The sequence below is a fragment of the Cottoperca gobio genome, chromosome 13, assembly GCF_900634415.1.
Source record: "Cottoperca gobio chromosome 13, fCotGob3.1, whole genome shotgun sequence".
In the NCBI taxonomy this organism is placed as follows: domain Eukaryota; kingdom Metazoa; phylum Chordata; class Actinopteri; order Perciformes; family Bovichtidae; genus Cottoperca; species Cottoperca gobio.
The window spans coordinates 19537509-19554361 of record NC_041367.1 but is presented as its reverse complement, the minus strand read 5'-3'; the positions used below and the strand labels follow the sequence as shown (position 1 = coordinate 19554361).

The 16853-nt window shown below is 40.1% G+C and overlaps 1 protein-coding gene across 1 annotated transcript in view; it reads right to left on the bottom strand.

The window, feature by feature from the left end:
- Positions 1-16853, bottom strand: part of tyw1 (tRNA-yW synthesizing protein 1 homolog (S. cerevisiae)) — a 61244-nt gene that overhangs the window by 26828 nt on the left and 17563 nt on the right. The window contains exons 9-13 of the mRNA XM_029446953.1: positions 15434-15486; positions 15224-15342; positions 11750-11859; positions 6702-6879; positions 3889-4024 (exon numbers count right to left, since the gene is read on the bottom strand). Coding sequence (XP_029302813.1) covers positions 3889-4024; positions 6702-6879; positions 11750-11859; positions 15224-15342; positions 15434-15486 — 596 coding nt within the window. The remainder of the gene's footprint in view (positions 1-3888; positions 4025-6701; positions 6880-11749; positions 11860-15223; positions 15343-15433; positions 15487-16853) is intronic.

Below are 16853 nucleotides of genomic sequence, written 5' to 3'. Positions count from 1 at the left end.
TCAAAATAATACCAATATAAATATAAATATAAATATATATATATAGTATATATATATATATATATATATATATATATATATATATATATATATATATATATATATATATATATATATATATATATATATATATATATATACTGAGTCAGGAAACCTTCATTAGACTTTTGTTTGACACCAATTATAAAAGGAATCCTTCAGATTGATGCTCTTTAAACTGTCTTTAACTGTCAGGCTGTGAAGCAGTATTAGAAATAATGAGATTCCAGTGCATGAATGTACCAGTGGTGCAAAAGTGCCAGCGTCTGGTCCAGCAGGACTTTGCCATCTGCCGTCACCCATCTGCCCTACACTGGATTAATCTTTAGTCACTTAGCGGGTGGGAAACCAGTGATACCATTATGTCCATAATCACCAGAACCCTATATGAGATAGTGTGTCTGGTGTCCACAGGTTGTTGGTTTGAATGAAGGTTTTTCATAATACGGTCAGATAGAGAACTTGACCAAGTAAAACAAAATGCCAAACACTGTAAGGTGTTGGCTTTGAATTTATTCAGTGTTTAAAAATGTCACTAGACATCTTATAGTGTGATAATAGTCCAGCTTGAGGAGGCTGTGTGTGGATGTATGCAAACACTTCAGGGGTCTATAACATGTGATGACTGGATCCCTTAGTGTAATGATCTTAAAAATGACCAAGACGTGACAGTTATTCAATTCCAAGATGTTGCCTGTTATTTTGCCCACCCCTGCAGTTAACTCACAATGATACTTGTTTGTTGGCGTGCAGAATGAAGATGTTGATCTAGATACCATCAGTGCGCAGTGATCCATCGCCAGTGATTTGCCTCGAGCAGTGCGTTCACCAGCACCTCAAATAAAGTGTTAATTTATTTGTTTGCATTTCGATTTGGAAGTTCGGTCCATTAAGATGAGGCGTAATAGAGGCTGCCTATGAGAAACTGCACAGCCTATATCTTTCAATAAGTCATTATGCTGATGCACCAAAGCACCATTTCTTCCCCCTCACATTGAACAGGGAGGATCAATATACACAAGGGGTCTGTGTGGTGGCTGACGCAGGATGTGAGAATGGACTTTCCCTCTGCTCAGGAATGCTGAAAAGGTGTGCAAGGTTTTGGGATGCACTTTTTGTGGACATTGATCACACATTTAATAGAAGTGTACATTCTTTCATTCTTACAGTGATGGCAGTGGCATTAAAAAGCCAAAGTGTTAAAAGTCTCAGGAATCAATAAGAAATTACTATTCCCCACTTGAGTGAAGCGTTAAAAGGTTTGAAGTGCTCTCTATCATTTACTGCCATCTTGCTGTGCTTGCAAAGGAATTTAGTAAAAATAGAGGACATCTCAACCTGGGGTTTCTGAGAGGACTCAGGCTTTTCATCAGCTGCTCCGATTCACTCAAAACTAAGAAGATGAGCCTGCACAGGAGGTACGAATCTGACACTTCCAATAGTCTAACAGTTTGTTGGAGATAAGAGATTACTTTTGTTAAAAATCACCACATATTTTTGCTCACAGTTTACCAAGAAATTAAATTGTGTCGTCAAGATCTTCAGTTGTCGTGGAGCTTCAGTACGTTTGAAATATAATCTCTGTGCATTCATAGAGTTGATTCAGGTTTTTTTGTTTTACGTCCGACAAGCACTTCGATGAGAAACTGGTGGTGATGAGCAGCATGCCTCGTCTGCTTATCAACCACCATATACAACACAATCCCTCTAACAAAGACATTCTCTGTGATTCTCCTAAACGTACATTTCCCTAACGGCAATCATGCGATTAGACATTTACTTGATCAATTTTATGGAATGTTTTAATCAAACGAAACCATCAAATTCATAAAATACAATTAACGCAAGTAATGAAGCGGGGACACATTTCCAGGGGATAATTAGCTATACACTTTTAATTATAGACAAAACATTGTGTGTACTTGTGATGCAGAATTACTATGGCATAGTAATTAACCTTGTCATATTCTGCCTGCAGACTTTATTGTCTTTCAGAGGGTGCAGCCGGCATGAACACTCAGTGAAGGTATCAAAACTTGACAACCTAAGTAATCCATTGGTATTGGTAATCTATTTCATGATAGCTTGTCGCTATTAGGCAAAATGTTGCGATAGAAAAACTGGCACGGCCATATGGTCAGAGGTCCCTTGAACTCTAACCTCAAGATATCTGAATGAAAATGTTTTCTATGGCTAAGTCTCCCCTTCACAGTGAATGCCCACTTTATGCTAATCCCTCGCAATTCGGGGCAGAAAACCAGGTTGTTTCTTTACATGCAGTACAAATGTGTTATTTATAGGTGGTATTCTAAAACAGTGTATTTGAATATTTCTCCTTAAACAGTCTTGGAATTGAATACATTGGATATGACTGGAAAGCTGAGACTCTTGAGGATCAAATGAGCTCAATTGTATTCATGTGTGATGAAGTTAGTCCCCATAGTAGACATTTCATTGTAGTGAAACTTGACCACACTGTATAAAATGAGCTGTTTTTCACTGACTCATGAAACTTTACAACCTTAAACTACAGTCTGAGAGCATTTAGAGGATATATGGCTTTCTATCTACATTGATAACACAGGGGTTTCTGAGCAGTATCCAGAACAGCAGTGCTCGCCATCCACAGATGCCAAATCACAGCATAGATTTTTATACTGTATATAAAGTGTTGGTGTTTTAATTTGATATTTTTGACCATTTGTATTACTTCTCCAGTGGTAATATCTTTTCAAATTTAGCACCAAATCTGTGTAACCAATGGTCTCAACCCGACAAACAACTTATGAGACATAATAGAGCATGGTAATGTTCATTATATACTATCATCATAATGTGCAAAGCCCTTATACATTACAAACTTTCAAATTTGAATAGGCGCTAACCAAAACAATTTTATTACAGATTTATGACTAGACAATCTTGACACACAATGCTGAGCTGCATCTCCCAGCTTTCAGATGATGTATATCACTTCTATGTGGCATATACTGTTGACTTTCTACCTACCAATGAGTATCGCCTGTCCCCCAACCCTACCCTTCTAGAACAAAGTAAAGAAACTGATCAAGCTTGAAGTATTAAGCTGATGTGATCAGGGAGAACAAGTTTCATTGGCACTAAAAACAATCACTGCGTTCTTATTTATAGCGATGTTGACGTTAGTTTGTAACATTACCGCCATTCAGGAAAAATAGTTATTATTAGCTTGTACAGTGCTAAGCTGCCAATGACCATCACAAGTGCGCTAACAGCGAGAGAGGTAACAAAACCTTCAAACTCTCATCTCATCTCGTCCTGTAAATATTCAGACCTGCGTTTTGCACCAAATTTCCCAGCTACCTCTACCGGACACAAGAACAACAAATGCTGTATGTTTACATTTTTATGCAAATTGGGCCAACTCTGAGGGGGATTGAGTAATGTATGAACAATCTATTTCAAACTCTTAATCCAAGCCAAGTCCAATGCTATTATAAAAACCTGCTGATAAAACATTGTTTGTATATTATTAATTATGATTGTGAAGCCAACCGCAAACGTATAGAAATCCAATGAGCAATTTAACTTGTGGAGAATGTGTGCAGTTGCAAAGTGTGAATATATCCACACCCTACAGTACAGGCAACACGGGTTTGTTGAACACAATGCAGCATAATCAGGGAGTATAGGGCGGGTCCGGACGCCCGGGTAAGATCTCTGTTCGTCCCAACCACATTTTCTATCATACCCGAGACGACGGGACGTCGTTAGTCTCGAGTACCAGCATCTTACTTCACAGTAACTTTCAAAAAGCTCACCCCTTACACTCTCTGGCTGGAAAACAAACTAGCTCAATGGGCAGCTTACCTTCTCTCCCAGGGCCCTGAGACTGCCCAGGAAGCGAGGCCAGAAGTCCTTGAAAAGTGGTCGGTCAATCTTCTTCAGACTGTCTTTGGTGCTGGCGTCCACACTAACATACAGCTGGGTAACTGGCACCAGGCTCCTGGAAATGATAGAAAATATGGAGGAGAAATGAGCATAAGAATGATCCAGTTTGAGACTGAAAGAGTCTGATAAGAAAAGTAGTACAAAACCTCGGGGGCATTTGAAAAGAAACAACAAAACAAAACAAATATATTTAAATTATAATTCAAGAAGTTAGTCCCCCTTAATGTCATCAAACCTTTAAATATTACCAAAACAGATGAGCGTATAACTCTCAGCACAGAGTTGTAGTTGACATAAATGCAACAACATGAAGTCAAACACTCCGTGTAGCTGTGCTAAACGCAACACATTCATTGCACAGGCAAAATGAGGGGGCAGAGGAGGAAGACGCTGTGAAAAACTAGAAGTGCTTCTCATTAATATTAAATGAGGAAAGACATTAACTTGTGTGTATGTAGCTGCATTGAGGCACAATCAGCAAGAGCAGGAGGACGTACCACAGTATTAAACAGAACCAGAAATCTAAAAAGATTCCCAGGACTGAAACAAGAAGAGCACTATTCTTTCATGTGTTTTCATTTAGATGGGAGTGCTGTGCATTAAGAGAGGCAATTATGTAAAGATGCAAAAACAACCAATTAGCCAAACGAGCAATGAGACAGAAAGTCAGCTCTTTCTACGTTGGGTTCATTTCACAAAGTAGAAAGCAGAACTGGAATAGAGAGTCAATAAACTGCAACAGCTCACCTACAACCAGGCGGCTCTGACAGGCAGGAAATAAATGGCTGATGTCTGATGTCCTTGCAATCAACCTGCTCGATGAGTTTATGATAACTCCGCAGCATGTGACGGGCAAGTTAGCCAATATATTATGGGCTATGTCAGTGTACGTCTGACAACCTGCAAGGCTTCAGGACAGAGTGGCCGCTCAAGATTTGAGGTCAAAGAGTATGTGGAGACAGAAACCAAGGCAAACACCTCAACATGTTTGTTTCAAACAGGCTAATGCAGTCTAGGTTATTTTGTGTTCGTCAATATGTTTCTATATTATTTTTGCCACTTAATATTTATGTGGAGCACATGCATGAAACCACAATTCATCCCAGATAGTTTAATTTATACATTTTTGTCTATATCAATCAAATACATTTTTATAATATAAAGATAGTTCACTAGGCTACTAGAAGAAATTGCACTTTGCAATGTATTGTAGGGTTAGGGTCTATTGTATTGTCTTCACAGATATATTGCACACATTGTTTTTCAGATTTGTACAGTAATTTTCTTCTATTCTATAGTTATGTTTTTTTGATTTTTGTACTTTTTTAATTAATTAATTAATTTTACTATGTTTAAAACTACTTAATAATAAACCGGATTCGGATTAAATTGAATCCAAAACGCCAAAACTCAGACATAATTACCTCGTCTGTGTGGAAGTGAGTTCAATAAAATGAAAGCACATAAAATGTCATTCTGTACGTGTTGATCTGCAGAAAACAAAACACGTTTTTAGAATGATTTAACGCACAATTAATTCCTGATGAAACCTAAGTGCAAAGTATTCATTTGTGTCAGCGAACATCATCAATAATACAATAGATGTCCGCTTGTTGTTTATTGGTGCCTGGCAATGTTGCCTCGAAAACGCATTTGCCAAGTTCTTCTTGCACGTCACACTATAAACTGTACATGTGATGAAGGCTTTGTTTTATTGTTTCAAACAAAGGGACGTCAGAGGGTACAGTGCTGTGTTAAACGAGTGCTGAGTAAAAGCCGTGGTGCAGGGAGTCATGACACTCTGAGGTCACTTCAGTACGTAAAACTTATCCTGTTGATGCTCATAAACCCTGCTGCATCTAAAGTACAAAGCAAAGAAATGTGTGTGTGTGTGAATTATTTATCGGTTGAAAATAAAACCATCGGAGGTTAACTTTTCATAGAGTTGCTGTAGGTGCATAGCATGCGTGTCTCTAGGAACTGTGCCTGTGGTGAAGTCCTGCAGAAGGTGGAGACCTGCACTGTCGTCACAAAAGAGAAGTCATTCTGGGCATTGTTTACCTAACAAACAGCATCACCTGCAGGTTCGCTCTTGGTTAGAGGTTCCCCGGGCTTCTTGTGGGAAAAGTGTACATTATGAAATATATATTTCCCAATTCCGTAAGTACAGTAAGAGCCTTTGTGGAGCCAGAAGCAAGTGGTCCTTAAAGGAAATGCATGTTTCAGTACTCAAGCAAAGGCTTCATCGTTCATTATGATAGTTTTAAAAAGGGCCAGAAGAAGCTCACTTTATCCTCAGTGGCATCTGGTCATGCAGACAGTTTCAGTTTGATGCACAAAGGTTTTGATATGCCCGCTTCTGAAACTTCTCATAATACAACGGAAGTTAATGGAATTTTTTTTGTACCAATTTCTTTAATGTTTTGAGCAAACCTCTCCATTCAACACAACTGTATTGGACCCTCCTTGTTAAAGAACACACAGCACTCATTATTGTGGAGACCAAAGCTTTGATCCTCTCTGCTCGAGAACAATATAACTGCTGCGACACACTCCTGCTGCTCCCTACAGATTCATCCCCCCAGACTTCAAAAGAGCTTGGCAAGGCAGGAAATACAAATATACCGTAGGAACATAATGAGCCAAAGCAGATTGGCTGGAATGTTTATTTTGAGAGAAGTAAATAGTAACACCCACACAAACAACAAAGTGTGTGTCCGTGTTGCCCCTACCCGATTTCCTTTGGGAACTGTGCATTGGTAACCAGGAAGCTGGAGATGTGGTGGGAGTGGAGGAGGCGGATGAAGGTGTTGATTTCGGGGTACATGATTGGCTCACCCACCAAGGAGAGGGCACAGTGCTTGACTGCCAAGCCCTCCTCGTACCGCTCGGGCTTCACTCCAGGGACACCTGGAGGGAGAGAGGGCAGAGGTTGAACAGACGATAGTTTTTATGTCGTCACATGTGGAAGCATTAATCAAAACAGGGGGAGATAACAGCATGAGGTCATTCTTTGAAGTGCGGTCCAACTGAGTAATTACTAAAAGGCACAAGAGAGACGTGTGGTACTCTTGAAAAATGAGCAGAAGAGAGGAGAGACGGGGAAAGTTGGAGCTTTGGGAGTCGGGCGCGAAGCCCAGTCTAACTCTCTCCCACTCCCCCTCTCCTTCTTCCCACTGGGTGGTCTTGGACTCTCCCAATGTTCAGTGGATCTACCAGCACAGACTACAGGGTGCTGTAAGAATATGCTCAACATAGGTTTCTGAGAGGATAAATGTTATAAAGATTAATAGACGAGTGCCATTAAACTTTAAGATGACTACATACAATAAAATGACTTTAAGAGTGACACTCATGTCTTTGTTTCCATTGGGTAAAGGAAATGATGATTTTGGGGTTTGGAGGGGAGTGGGGGAGGTAGAGCGTGTCAAGTAAAGTAACAGCAACGGATCATATAATCCAGCCGTCTGAAGAAAGTATAAAGTATTAAATGTGGCAACATTTAAGGGAGAAAGGGAATAAACAAATAGTAAAAGCTTAGAGGGAAAGAGTTTCATACACTGTCGTGGGGATTTAATGCAATAATGCTAAAGCTACAGCAGATGCCATTTAATTTAGGAGTACATGCAGTGAATCTTAATTAAATAAAGGTTGGGACAGTTGCCGTCATATGCTGTATAGCACCATCTATGAATTATTGATAATTTTGAAACATTGTGTAGAGTTGAACTACAGAAAGCAACCGTTAGCGTGCCACCCTTCAAGGACAAATCACATCTCGCAACAGCTGCTAAGACAAAACCACAAACTGTGCTTTCAGAGAAATCCTCTGAAAGTACTGAAGGATGGCGCACGTGTGTGAAACCTCATTAAATGCATATATCTTATGTTATTAGTAATGTGAAATTCCATTACATTCTCACATAATCCCCTCCCTTGGGGTCATTTGAGGGGGCTCTCTGTTTCTGAGGTGGATCACTACGATGAAATGAAGCCTTTCAGCGAGGACGTGGGGATCTATTACACATTGATATAATTAAGCAGCATAATTGAATACGACTATTATCAAAGACCTTCGATGTGCTCTCGACTATCCTGCCATTATCTTTGTTTCAAGACTCACTGAAGGTGGTCAAGAAGTCATTGTGGTGGTGGTCTCGTGATTAGGCTTCCAAAATTGAACTCCTGGTATTGTGAGTTCAATACCAGGGTGTCACCATTGTGCCCCTGAGCAAGGCACTTTACCCAGAGTTGCTCCGGGGGGCCCTGTCATTACTCACTGTAAGTCGCTCTGGATAAGAGCGTCTGCTAAATGACGTGTAATTATCCTTTGCTCGGCACACTTCTTCTCACTGTTTAATGTGTTTATGCCGTGTGAGTAAGGAAACACACTGAACACTCTCTGGTGGTAATGTTTGATGTCTACTAGAATGTAACAAGGACATGGGTGCTTGGATGGAAGGGCGCAGTGTACAAGTACAGTATGCATCACTAGAGCGAGTCGTTTTAAAAATTAAAAGTGCAGAGTTGTTGTAGCTAAGAAAATCAGAGAACAAAATATTTAATTCATAAGTTGACTCAGCGAAAGTTCTTCTTCCTGTACATATGCAAATGTACTGACATAAAAGTAGACTCATGCTCATGTGGATTTTAACATATTGCCTCGAGCACACACACAAGCAGGACAGTTAGAGTTAGCTGCCAACCAAAGAGCATAATACTGCATCATATTTAGAACAACTGATGAATGTAAAATATAAGATCAAATAAACAAACCAATCGAACCGAAACATATTTATAATCATTCCTACAGTGTTGCATCCCGCCACAACATCATGTCAACACAAGTTCAATCACAATAAAGTAGAATACGTTTTCGTGTTAACAAAAAACACTGACAAGAAGACACATCGACTTGTCTTTGCATGTTGAGCCCAACATCAGGCCTGGCCCCCGAGCTCCTTCCCCTCAGGTAGCAGGATTCCAATGTTTATTTATACTGTCTGCCATCAAGATCCCCCTTCTCTCTGTAAATACTTAAAGTGACAGCTGGCGGGGCAATAAACTGCATTTGTTTTCCTTCATTTAAAGCGTGACTAATAACTTCTCATTATAAACGCCTGCATGCCGTTTAAAACTGCTATTTGATGACACATTTTACGCTGTAGATCAGGTAGTCAGAGTAGAAACCAACCTGTTTAAATCACCGTGTAGGTTTTCAGAGTGTCTGGATAGTTCATCGCGCTACACATTAAGAAACAGCTCACGTCAATGGTAAATGAAATTGAAGGCTGCTTAATGTCATTTTGTGGTGCAACCGGAAAGAAAATGATGGATAATAATGACAATTAAGGCTTGCGCTTTGCTCTAGTATGTTTCTCATTAGAAATGCAAAGCATCTGAAGATGTGCTTATCTCTATTTTCAGGACAAAGCGGCGAAACTGTAATCTCTTTTTACTTCAAGTGAACTAAGAAGCCGTCAACGTAAGCTTGTATACACTATTGTACCATTATATTAACATCAGGTATTTACATTCTCTATGGTGACATGCATCATAATACATCATGAATAACTGCTGAGAATGATATTAGTTATAAAGTAGCCCTCTGAAGAAGACACATCTCAAAAGCTTTCAGCATTTGGCATCAATATCATATCCTGAGTACAATTGCGTCTCTGTTTTATAATGGGATCAGCAGTGGCTTTGAGGTTAGAGAGGCAGCCTTCTGAGTGTGCGATCGCAGGATGAAGCCAGGCCTTGGCTGGAGATACAATCATACACGTCAGCTAGGAAATCTTTGATGTAATGTACTGTACATTTTGTTCAAGCTAAGAATCTGCATTATAGGGGAAATCTTTAAAGTAGGCCACAGTGCCTGCCAGTGTAAACTATGGATGGTGGTTCTGGCTTCTTTAAGAGTTGAGAGTGGAAAAGAAGTCAGACTGAGTTTGGGCTTGAGGGGAATTGTGTGCGTGCGTGTGTGTGTGTGTGTGTGTGTGTGTGTGTGTGTGTGTGTGTGTGTGTGTGTGTGTGTGTGTAGCTGTGCTAATAGGGGGTCTGCAGGATACATTAGTTCAGAATCTCAACAGGCTGCACAGCCACTGTCTTGTCACAAAAGTAAAGCGTTAACTTTGCAGCATACCTGTGAAATAATGAACAAGATGTAGTTTGGGCTGGAGCAGTGCAAGAGCGAACTGCTGCACTGCAGCTGATCCTCAAGTGACAGAATCTCAAAATACAACACTGCTATGAAAGCAAATTGTGTGTGGTTACTAATTATGGCTTTTACACTATCAGTGACCCTTTGTGCAGGTCACAACAAAACATCAAAATGCACACAACAAAGACTTAGGTGAAGAACAACCATTTAGTGTTGAAAGGATCAGACAATTGACAAATAAATAAATCATCAAAAGTTACAGATCACACGAAAATACTACATATTTGTATGTAACGGCTTCAATTGTGAGGATTTACAGCTTTTTCTATTTTGGATCATTGTTAATTGAATGTCTTTGGCAAAAAAAATGCGACGTGAAGACATTGCATGAGTTTGGTGAAGACCTTTTATAGCTTAAATGTTGTTTAACTGAAAACCTTAGAACAATACTATAAACATAAGCTAATAAACCTTTACAACACGTGTTCCAATCAGTACTTGTGATGCGCCACCACCATGTGTTGACATCATCTCTCAGAAAACCTTCTCAGGGAATATTCACAGGACGATCACAAAATTAATGTTTTGACTGAGCTTTGGGCGTCCGACTAGCCGTCCTCAGCCAATGCTGGTAGCAGCCAGAGAATTAATTATAATAAGAAGTATTAGTAATAGTAACACAAATGGAGCCCAGAAACGTGGGAGCAGAGCATATTACAAAACATTATATACTTCTAATTCCAATTTAGCTGCTATTCTTTAATGTGTTTTGGTTAAAAGTTTGTCCATTTAATTGAATTGTAACTGCAGTTCATTCAGCAGTGCACTCTTCTATCACATGTACAGCCCACACACATTACTGCACTACATGCTTGATTATATTACTGGAGTTTATACATTAAAAAAAATATTTCAGCTAACAAGAAGGTAGCCTAAAGCAAAGTACACCGTTTATAACTTCTTAACACCTTTTGCTAGTTTTAGCTACCCAGCTGTTGCCACGTTGGGAGTAACTTGATGGAGCATGCTCATTTAGGAATTTCAATGAATCTATTTCTATTAACTCTTTATAGTAAAACATGTCTTTTATAAATGAGTTGTTCAATTTAAAACCTAAGTTTGCACACACACCATATAGTCGGCTCAAATTTTCAAAGTACCTTTAATGGATTTATTTGGCACATTAATGAATTATGTCTGCTTATGATATGTATGTAAACGGTTAGTTTTCCTATCTGCATATGACATGGTGAATAAACAGATAACACTTGGGTGTGAGGAAACATCAGCATTTTGAGTTTCACTACGCTTCACTACACATAGGTTTACAAAAGGTCACATGAGCGGTAAAATAAAGAGGCCAAGTGTGCATGACGAAGACGTTGTGTTGTATATGCTACAGTGTCTGTGTTTATTTCTAGAAGAGGGATTACATTAATATTAATGCTGTGTACTTTTGTACTTTGATGCTTCGGCAACACTGTTTCCAGAAACTCAACAGTGCAACTGATGGATGGATAAACAAATAGCCAGACAGACTGCGAGAGAAACAAGTTATACCAAGAGACGGAACCGGAGAGATACGCTCATGTTTGCATGTGCTGCTGCAGTACGAACCTCGGAACTGTCGAATCATGCTCTGGTGGTTCTCCAAGGCATCCAGCAGGATCTTCTCAGCGGGGTCCATCTTCCAGCGCCACTCTGTGCCCACAGGGTTGGTGTGGTGTCTGTTAGTGGGGCACAAAGATAAGCATAAGAAATAACAGCAGACGACTCAGTTAGGAATGCTACTTTACTAGATGTCAGCTGATTGGCCGTGACCGGTGAACAGCCAATTGGTCTCTTAACGTTTTGCTGGTCAAATATACACACGTGCCACATGACGGTTTTACTTTGCACACACACACAGTAACGTCGCAGCCACACACACAACATGCATGTCGGCACACAGGGGTAGCAGCGGCACTCATTCTAGCCACACACACACACACACACACTCACACACACACACACACACACACACACACACTGTTGTCGGTGTGCAAGTTCTTCTGTGTGAGTGAAAAAGACATACAACATTTTTACACAAGTCTGAAATAAGCTGTAGGGGCAACATCCTTGATTGGAAACTTTGTAGCCGGCTTTGCAATGCGGGTGGTATGTGCAAATGAACAATGTTTAGCTTCCCTCCGTGCGTCGAGGGCCGACAGATGACGTGAAATGTGCGTCAAATCACTCACATTGCAACTATGCAAAGCTGGTTGAATTTTTATTTATTTAATAATTGCAATAGGTGCACTATCCAGTATCCAGCCAGTATCCCTGCAAGGCATTACTCTGCTTTAGAACAGGGGTCGGGAACCTATGGCTCGCGAGCCATATATGGCTCTTTCGATAACGCGATATGGCTCACAGACAATTTTGAGCTGACATTTTTTAACTTAACAAGTAATAAATAATTATACGGTGTCATTTTAAAGTAAAACATTTAGCAGCGGATTTGTTTTTAGTTCTCCCCTCTCTATTCCTCCGCTGTGTGTGTGTGTGTGTGTGTGTGTGTGTGTGTGTGTGTGTGTGTGTGTGTGTGTGTGTAGGGGGCGGAGCCCCGCCCGTCGCGAAGCTGCGCAAAGCAAGCAGTAGACCGCGGGGGGGGGGGGGGGGGGTCAAACTCATTCACAGAGGGCCAACATTAAAAACTGGGACTACGTCAAGGGCCAAACATGGTCCACATTTATTGAACAGGGTACACATAAAGTGCAAAAAGATATGGAACATATTTAAGTCAACTGCAAACGGATTGCTGAGCAGTTCAATTAAAATATCTGAGCAGCAAAGTCGGCACATGCTCTCAGTTGATCAGCAGAATGCTGTCGGGAACACAGCGGTGGAGATGTTTGTCAGTGTTTGGAAACACGTAGTGACCAAAGTTTCCTTCTGCATTAGAGTCTCCCACAGGCAGCTCGGCATCACACATGTCCGTGATCACACGGCCCTGAAGCTGCAGGTTTAACAGTGAGATGCTTCGTTATGTCGCACAAACAGTCCAGCTCACATCGTCCCAGAGATCTGTGGTGTGGTTCCCTTTGCTTTCCACAAACTTTCATTTCATTCACACATTTAGATTCTTCCTCAAATGTCTTTTCCCGTGGTGTGCCATAGCATTGATGCAATTACCAAAACCATGCGGGCCAGTTATGACGGACATATGATATTTTCTCGCTGGTCGGATATAATTGCCTTGAGTTTGACACCCGTGCGGTAAACACTGAAACGTGCACATAAATGAGATAAATAACGTAAGCGTTTAGTTTATTTAATAAAAGAGCTCCTGTTCAATGCAACACTGATACCTCTATTAGTACTCGGAGACGTGTTATTCTTAATCAAATGCACGCATAAAGTTGTATTCAAATTTATATGGCTCTCAAGGAAATACATAAAAAAAATATTTGGCTTTTATGGCTCTCCCAGCCAAAAAGGTTCCCGACCCCTGCTTTAGATGATGTAGGCCATCAGGCTTTGGACACAAATGAAGTTAAAAACACATTTTATTAGATTCACATGAGAATCCTTCTAGAAATCAAGACCAAAGAAGTGTATTCACAAACTTAAAGTGAGTTATGAGGGCCATGCGTATTCTCACCCTATGAAAACATATAAAGTGAAAATATGCATCATAGTGTAAAACATTGCACCTCCTGTGGGTGTTAATAACACTCTAGGTGCAACAACAAATCCTTAAGCTTCACAAATGTCAGACAGTCTGTCAGATGCATATGCACACACTGACACCACTCATACTGACCACGCACATCAAATTAAAACTTACTTTTTGCTACAAAGAGGTGGATGGCGCGGGTGGCTGCAACAATACATTTGTGCCCTTAAATTGCTTACTTCTTGTCATTCCACATAGCTGCCTTAAGGGAGACTGGCATATCTGTGGTGACAGGGAAGCAGTTCAACGCGGTGCATTCTGACAGCGACCTTTCAGCGCTCAACACTGTTGCCTTTGTAAATGCTATCAGAGTGAAGTCAAAGGCCCAGTCTCTCGCCAGTGTCATAATGAATCAGTGTCCACCTTTAGGCTTTCAGTTATACTGGCCATTAGTCTTCTGCTTATAAATCATCAACTTGTTTGCCACCAAGAGATCACCGCTTAATGCGTTAGGTACACAAGTTAGGTAAGGTAAACAAAACTAGGAGAAAACTAAGCATGCATGCAATAATCCCAAAATGCTATTACAACTCTGAGTCCCTTCTTGTGGTTGATTCCACTGTGGTCCAAGAAGCCATATGTTGCACTCTTAAAAAAACCATAATCTTTAACAACCTATTAAAGTGTTTTAGTTAGTGTGACAGCAGCACACTTTAAATGTATTATTTATATAAAGTGATTATAAAATCAGTAAAGGAATATAGCCAAGTGGTTTGGGGTAAGTCTGTGCTGAACCCAGACCTGAAGTGCAGAGTGATCATTCGCAGAAATGGACAAATTAAGGGACGGTTAGCCTCTGGTTGGCACCCAGAGGGCTGAGCCACTATGATAAATCACAGTTTAAGCATGCCTGCTTTTACTTTCGCTGAACAGCAGCTACTTTTGCAGCAAGTGACATTGATGGGATAAAATTCAAATTATATTTCCCAACAACCTGACGGGGAGGGAGGATAAGACCAAAAACAGCCCACACATATGTTTAAGCAAGGTATGTAAACCTGGGGCCGGTTTCACAAAGATATTTTAGAATGGTACTTGTGTCTTAATTTTGCTCTCACATTAATCTTTTTGTATTATTACACTCTTTGCTTTAACAGTAAAATGTCCTTGGAAGACAAACATTTCCTGCAGGAGCTGAGCGATTTGATGCAGTTGCTCAATCGCCATTTTTGTTTCTTTGCAAAAAGTCTTCCATTACCCACAATTCATAGAAGATTAGTCTTACTCAAGATAGTCAAGAACTAGACTTTATGCAACATATTGATTTAGACTTCTATCTGAAATCTGACTATTAGTTTAATCTAAGTCATAGTCATAGTCTCTGTGAAACTAGCCCCTGAACTTTGCAGTAACTTGATTCTTTGGGTACATACCTCCAGCAGAAGACACACTTGTTAGCACAGGCAAGGCTGGGGGTAGTTTCCATGCATCGGTGAGACTCAATCCCATAGAAAGTGTGCTTGTAACAGCCTCCTCTCCCTCGCAACATGGACTGACCAACAGAAACCACAACTTTAAAGTAATTGATGCATTCAGTTAGTCAAAAAGTCAAACACTTTATTGAAAGGAGTAAATCCCATTACCTTAGTCCATCGACAAAGCTTCACTCCTGAGTGACTTCCAATTAGTTTGTACCCTGCACAGAAAGAGAAAGAAACAACATAAGAATAAGGCTCTCAATCAGTAAACACCTCTTTGACACAGAACCACATAGGCCAAATTCAGCAAATAATTAATACATAGAAAGGTTGAGATCCCATTTTCTTTGAGTGGTACATCATCAAAGACCTGCTCAATATTCACAAAGTCATATTCATTCAGAGTCCTCCGCTAGGCTACTGAACATCTCCAATAAAGCGACTAGCTGCAACTCAAAGGCACGTCAGCAGTAGGAAGGAGGGGATATCGTTTTAAATTCTCTTTCAGCACAAAAGGAGGATAAAGCGTTACAAATCCCCTTTCTTCACAAGTCTGCCTCTCTATCCTCGTATCACCATGGCCTAATACCACTGGCTATGAATGGCCTTGCTTGAGTGAGCCCTTGCAGGCTTCTTTGGTGTTTTTTCTTTCTTACACATCCTCCTCTGTGATGTCTGTCAAAGAGAAAAGCTTAATCTGTATCACTTAATCTGCTCAAGAAATACCAGAACAAGATATTGGGATTGCTTTCATGAGAATCAGGAAGGGCTTTTAAAGTCTGAACATTTAGTGATTTCTAGTTAAGCCATTAGTGGCAGAACAGCCTGATGTGGAATTCTTAAGATTTATTTTGAAATCCTCCGTTTTAAATCCTTGTAGTGGAAATGTCTAATTAAAACACAGCAGGAAATGTGTGTCAGTGGGAGTATGAGCTCTCATTACTGTCACAGATGTTAAGTTTGATGCAAGATGAGTCAAATACAAATGTTATTCATAAAGGCTGTTTATAATATATTTGTAGAAAAGGCTGAATGGTGAAAATAATCATTTTTAATTTACCCCCTATAAAACTGCATGCCATTGATCAAATATGTTCTTTTGATCACTATGAGAGCACAAACACCTAATTCCATTTCTTTTTTTGCTCCAACACCTTCATGTGTGCTTTGTCTTTTCCTCTTTGTGGCAGAAACATACTGACCAGCATGACATTGTTTTCTATCTAACCTCGCTCCTAGCAACTGCAAGACACATACAAATATATCCTAGGTCAACATGACTGTGGAAACCAGGGTACTGAACTAGACCCGCTGGCAGTTTATTTAACCATCAATGATCCATAAACAACGTTACGGCACTGGTCTACTGATCTCCCCAAAATGGTGTTTTTCTTTCTATCCATCTATACTGAAAATATCCCTCCACTTAACCAACTTACTACTTATGCTAACCTCCTTTGCTCTCTCACAGTCTCCGTCCCTACCTACTCACAAAACTGGCAACCACCTTGATCTCATAGTCACTAGAAACTGCTCTACCTCTAAGTAACCCCGCTTCACATCTCTGATCACTTTTTCATATATC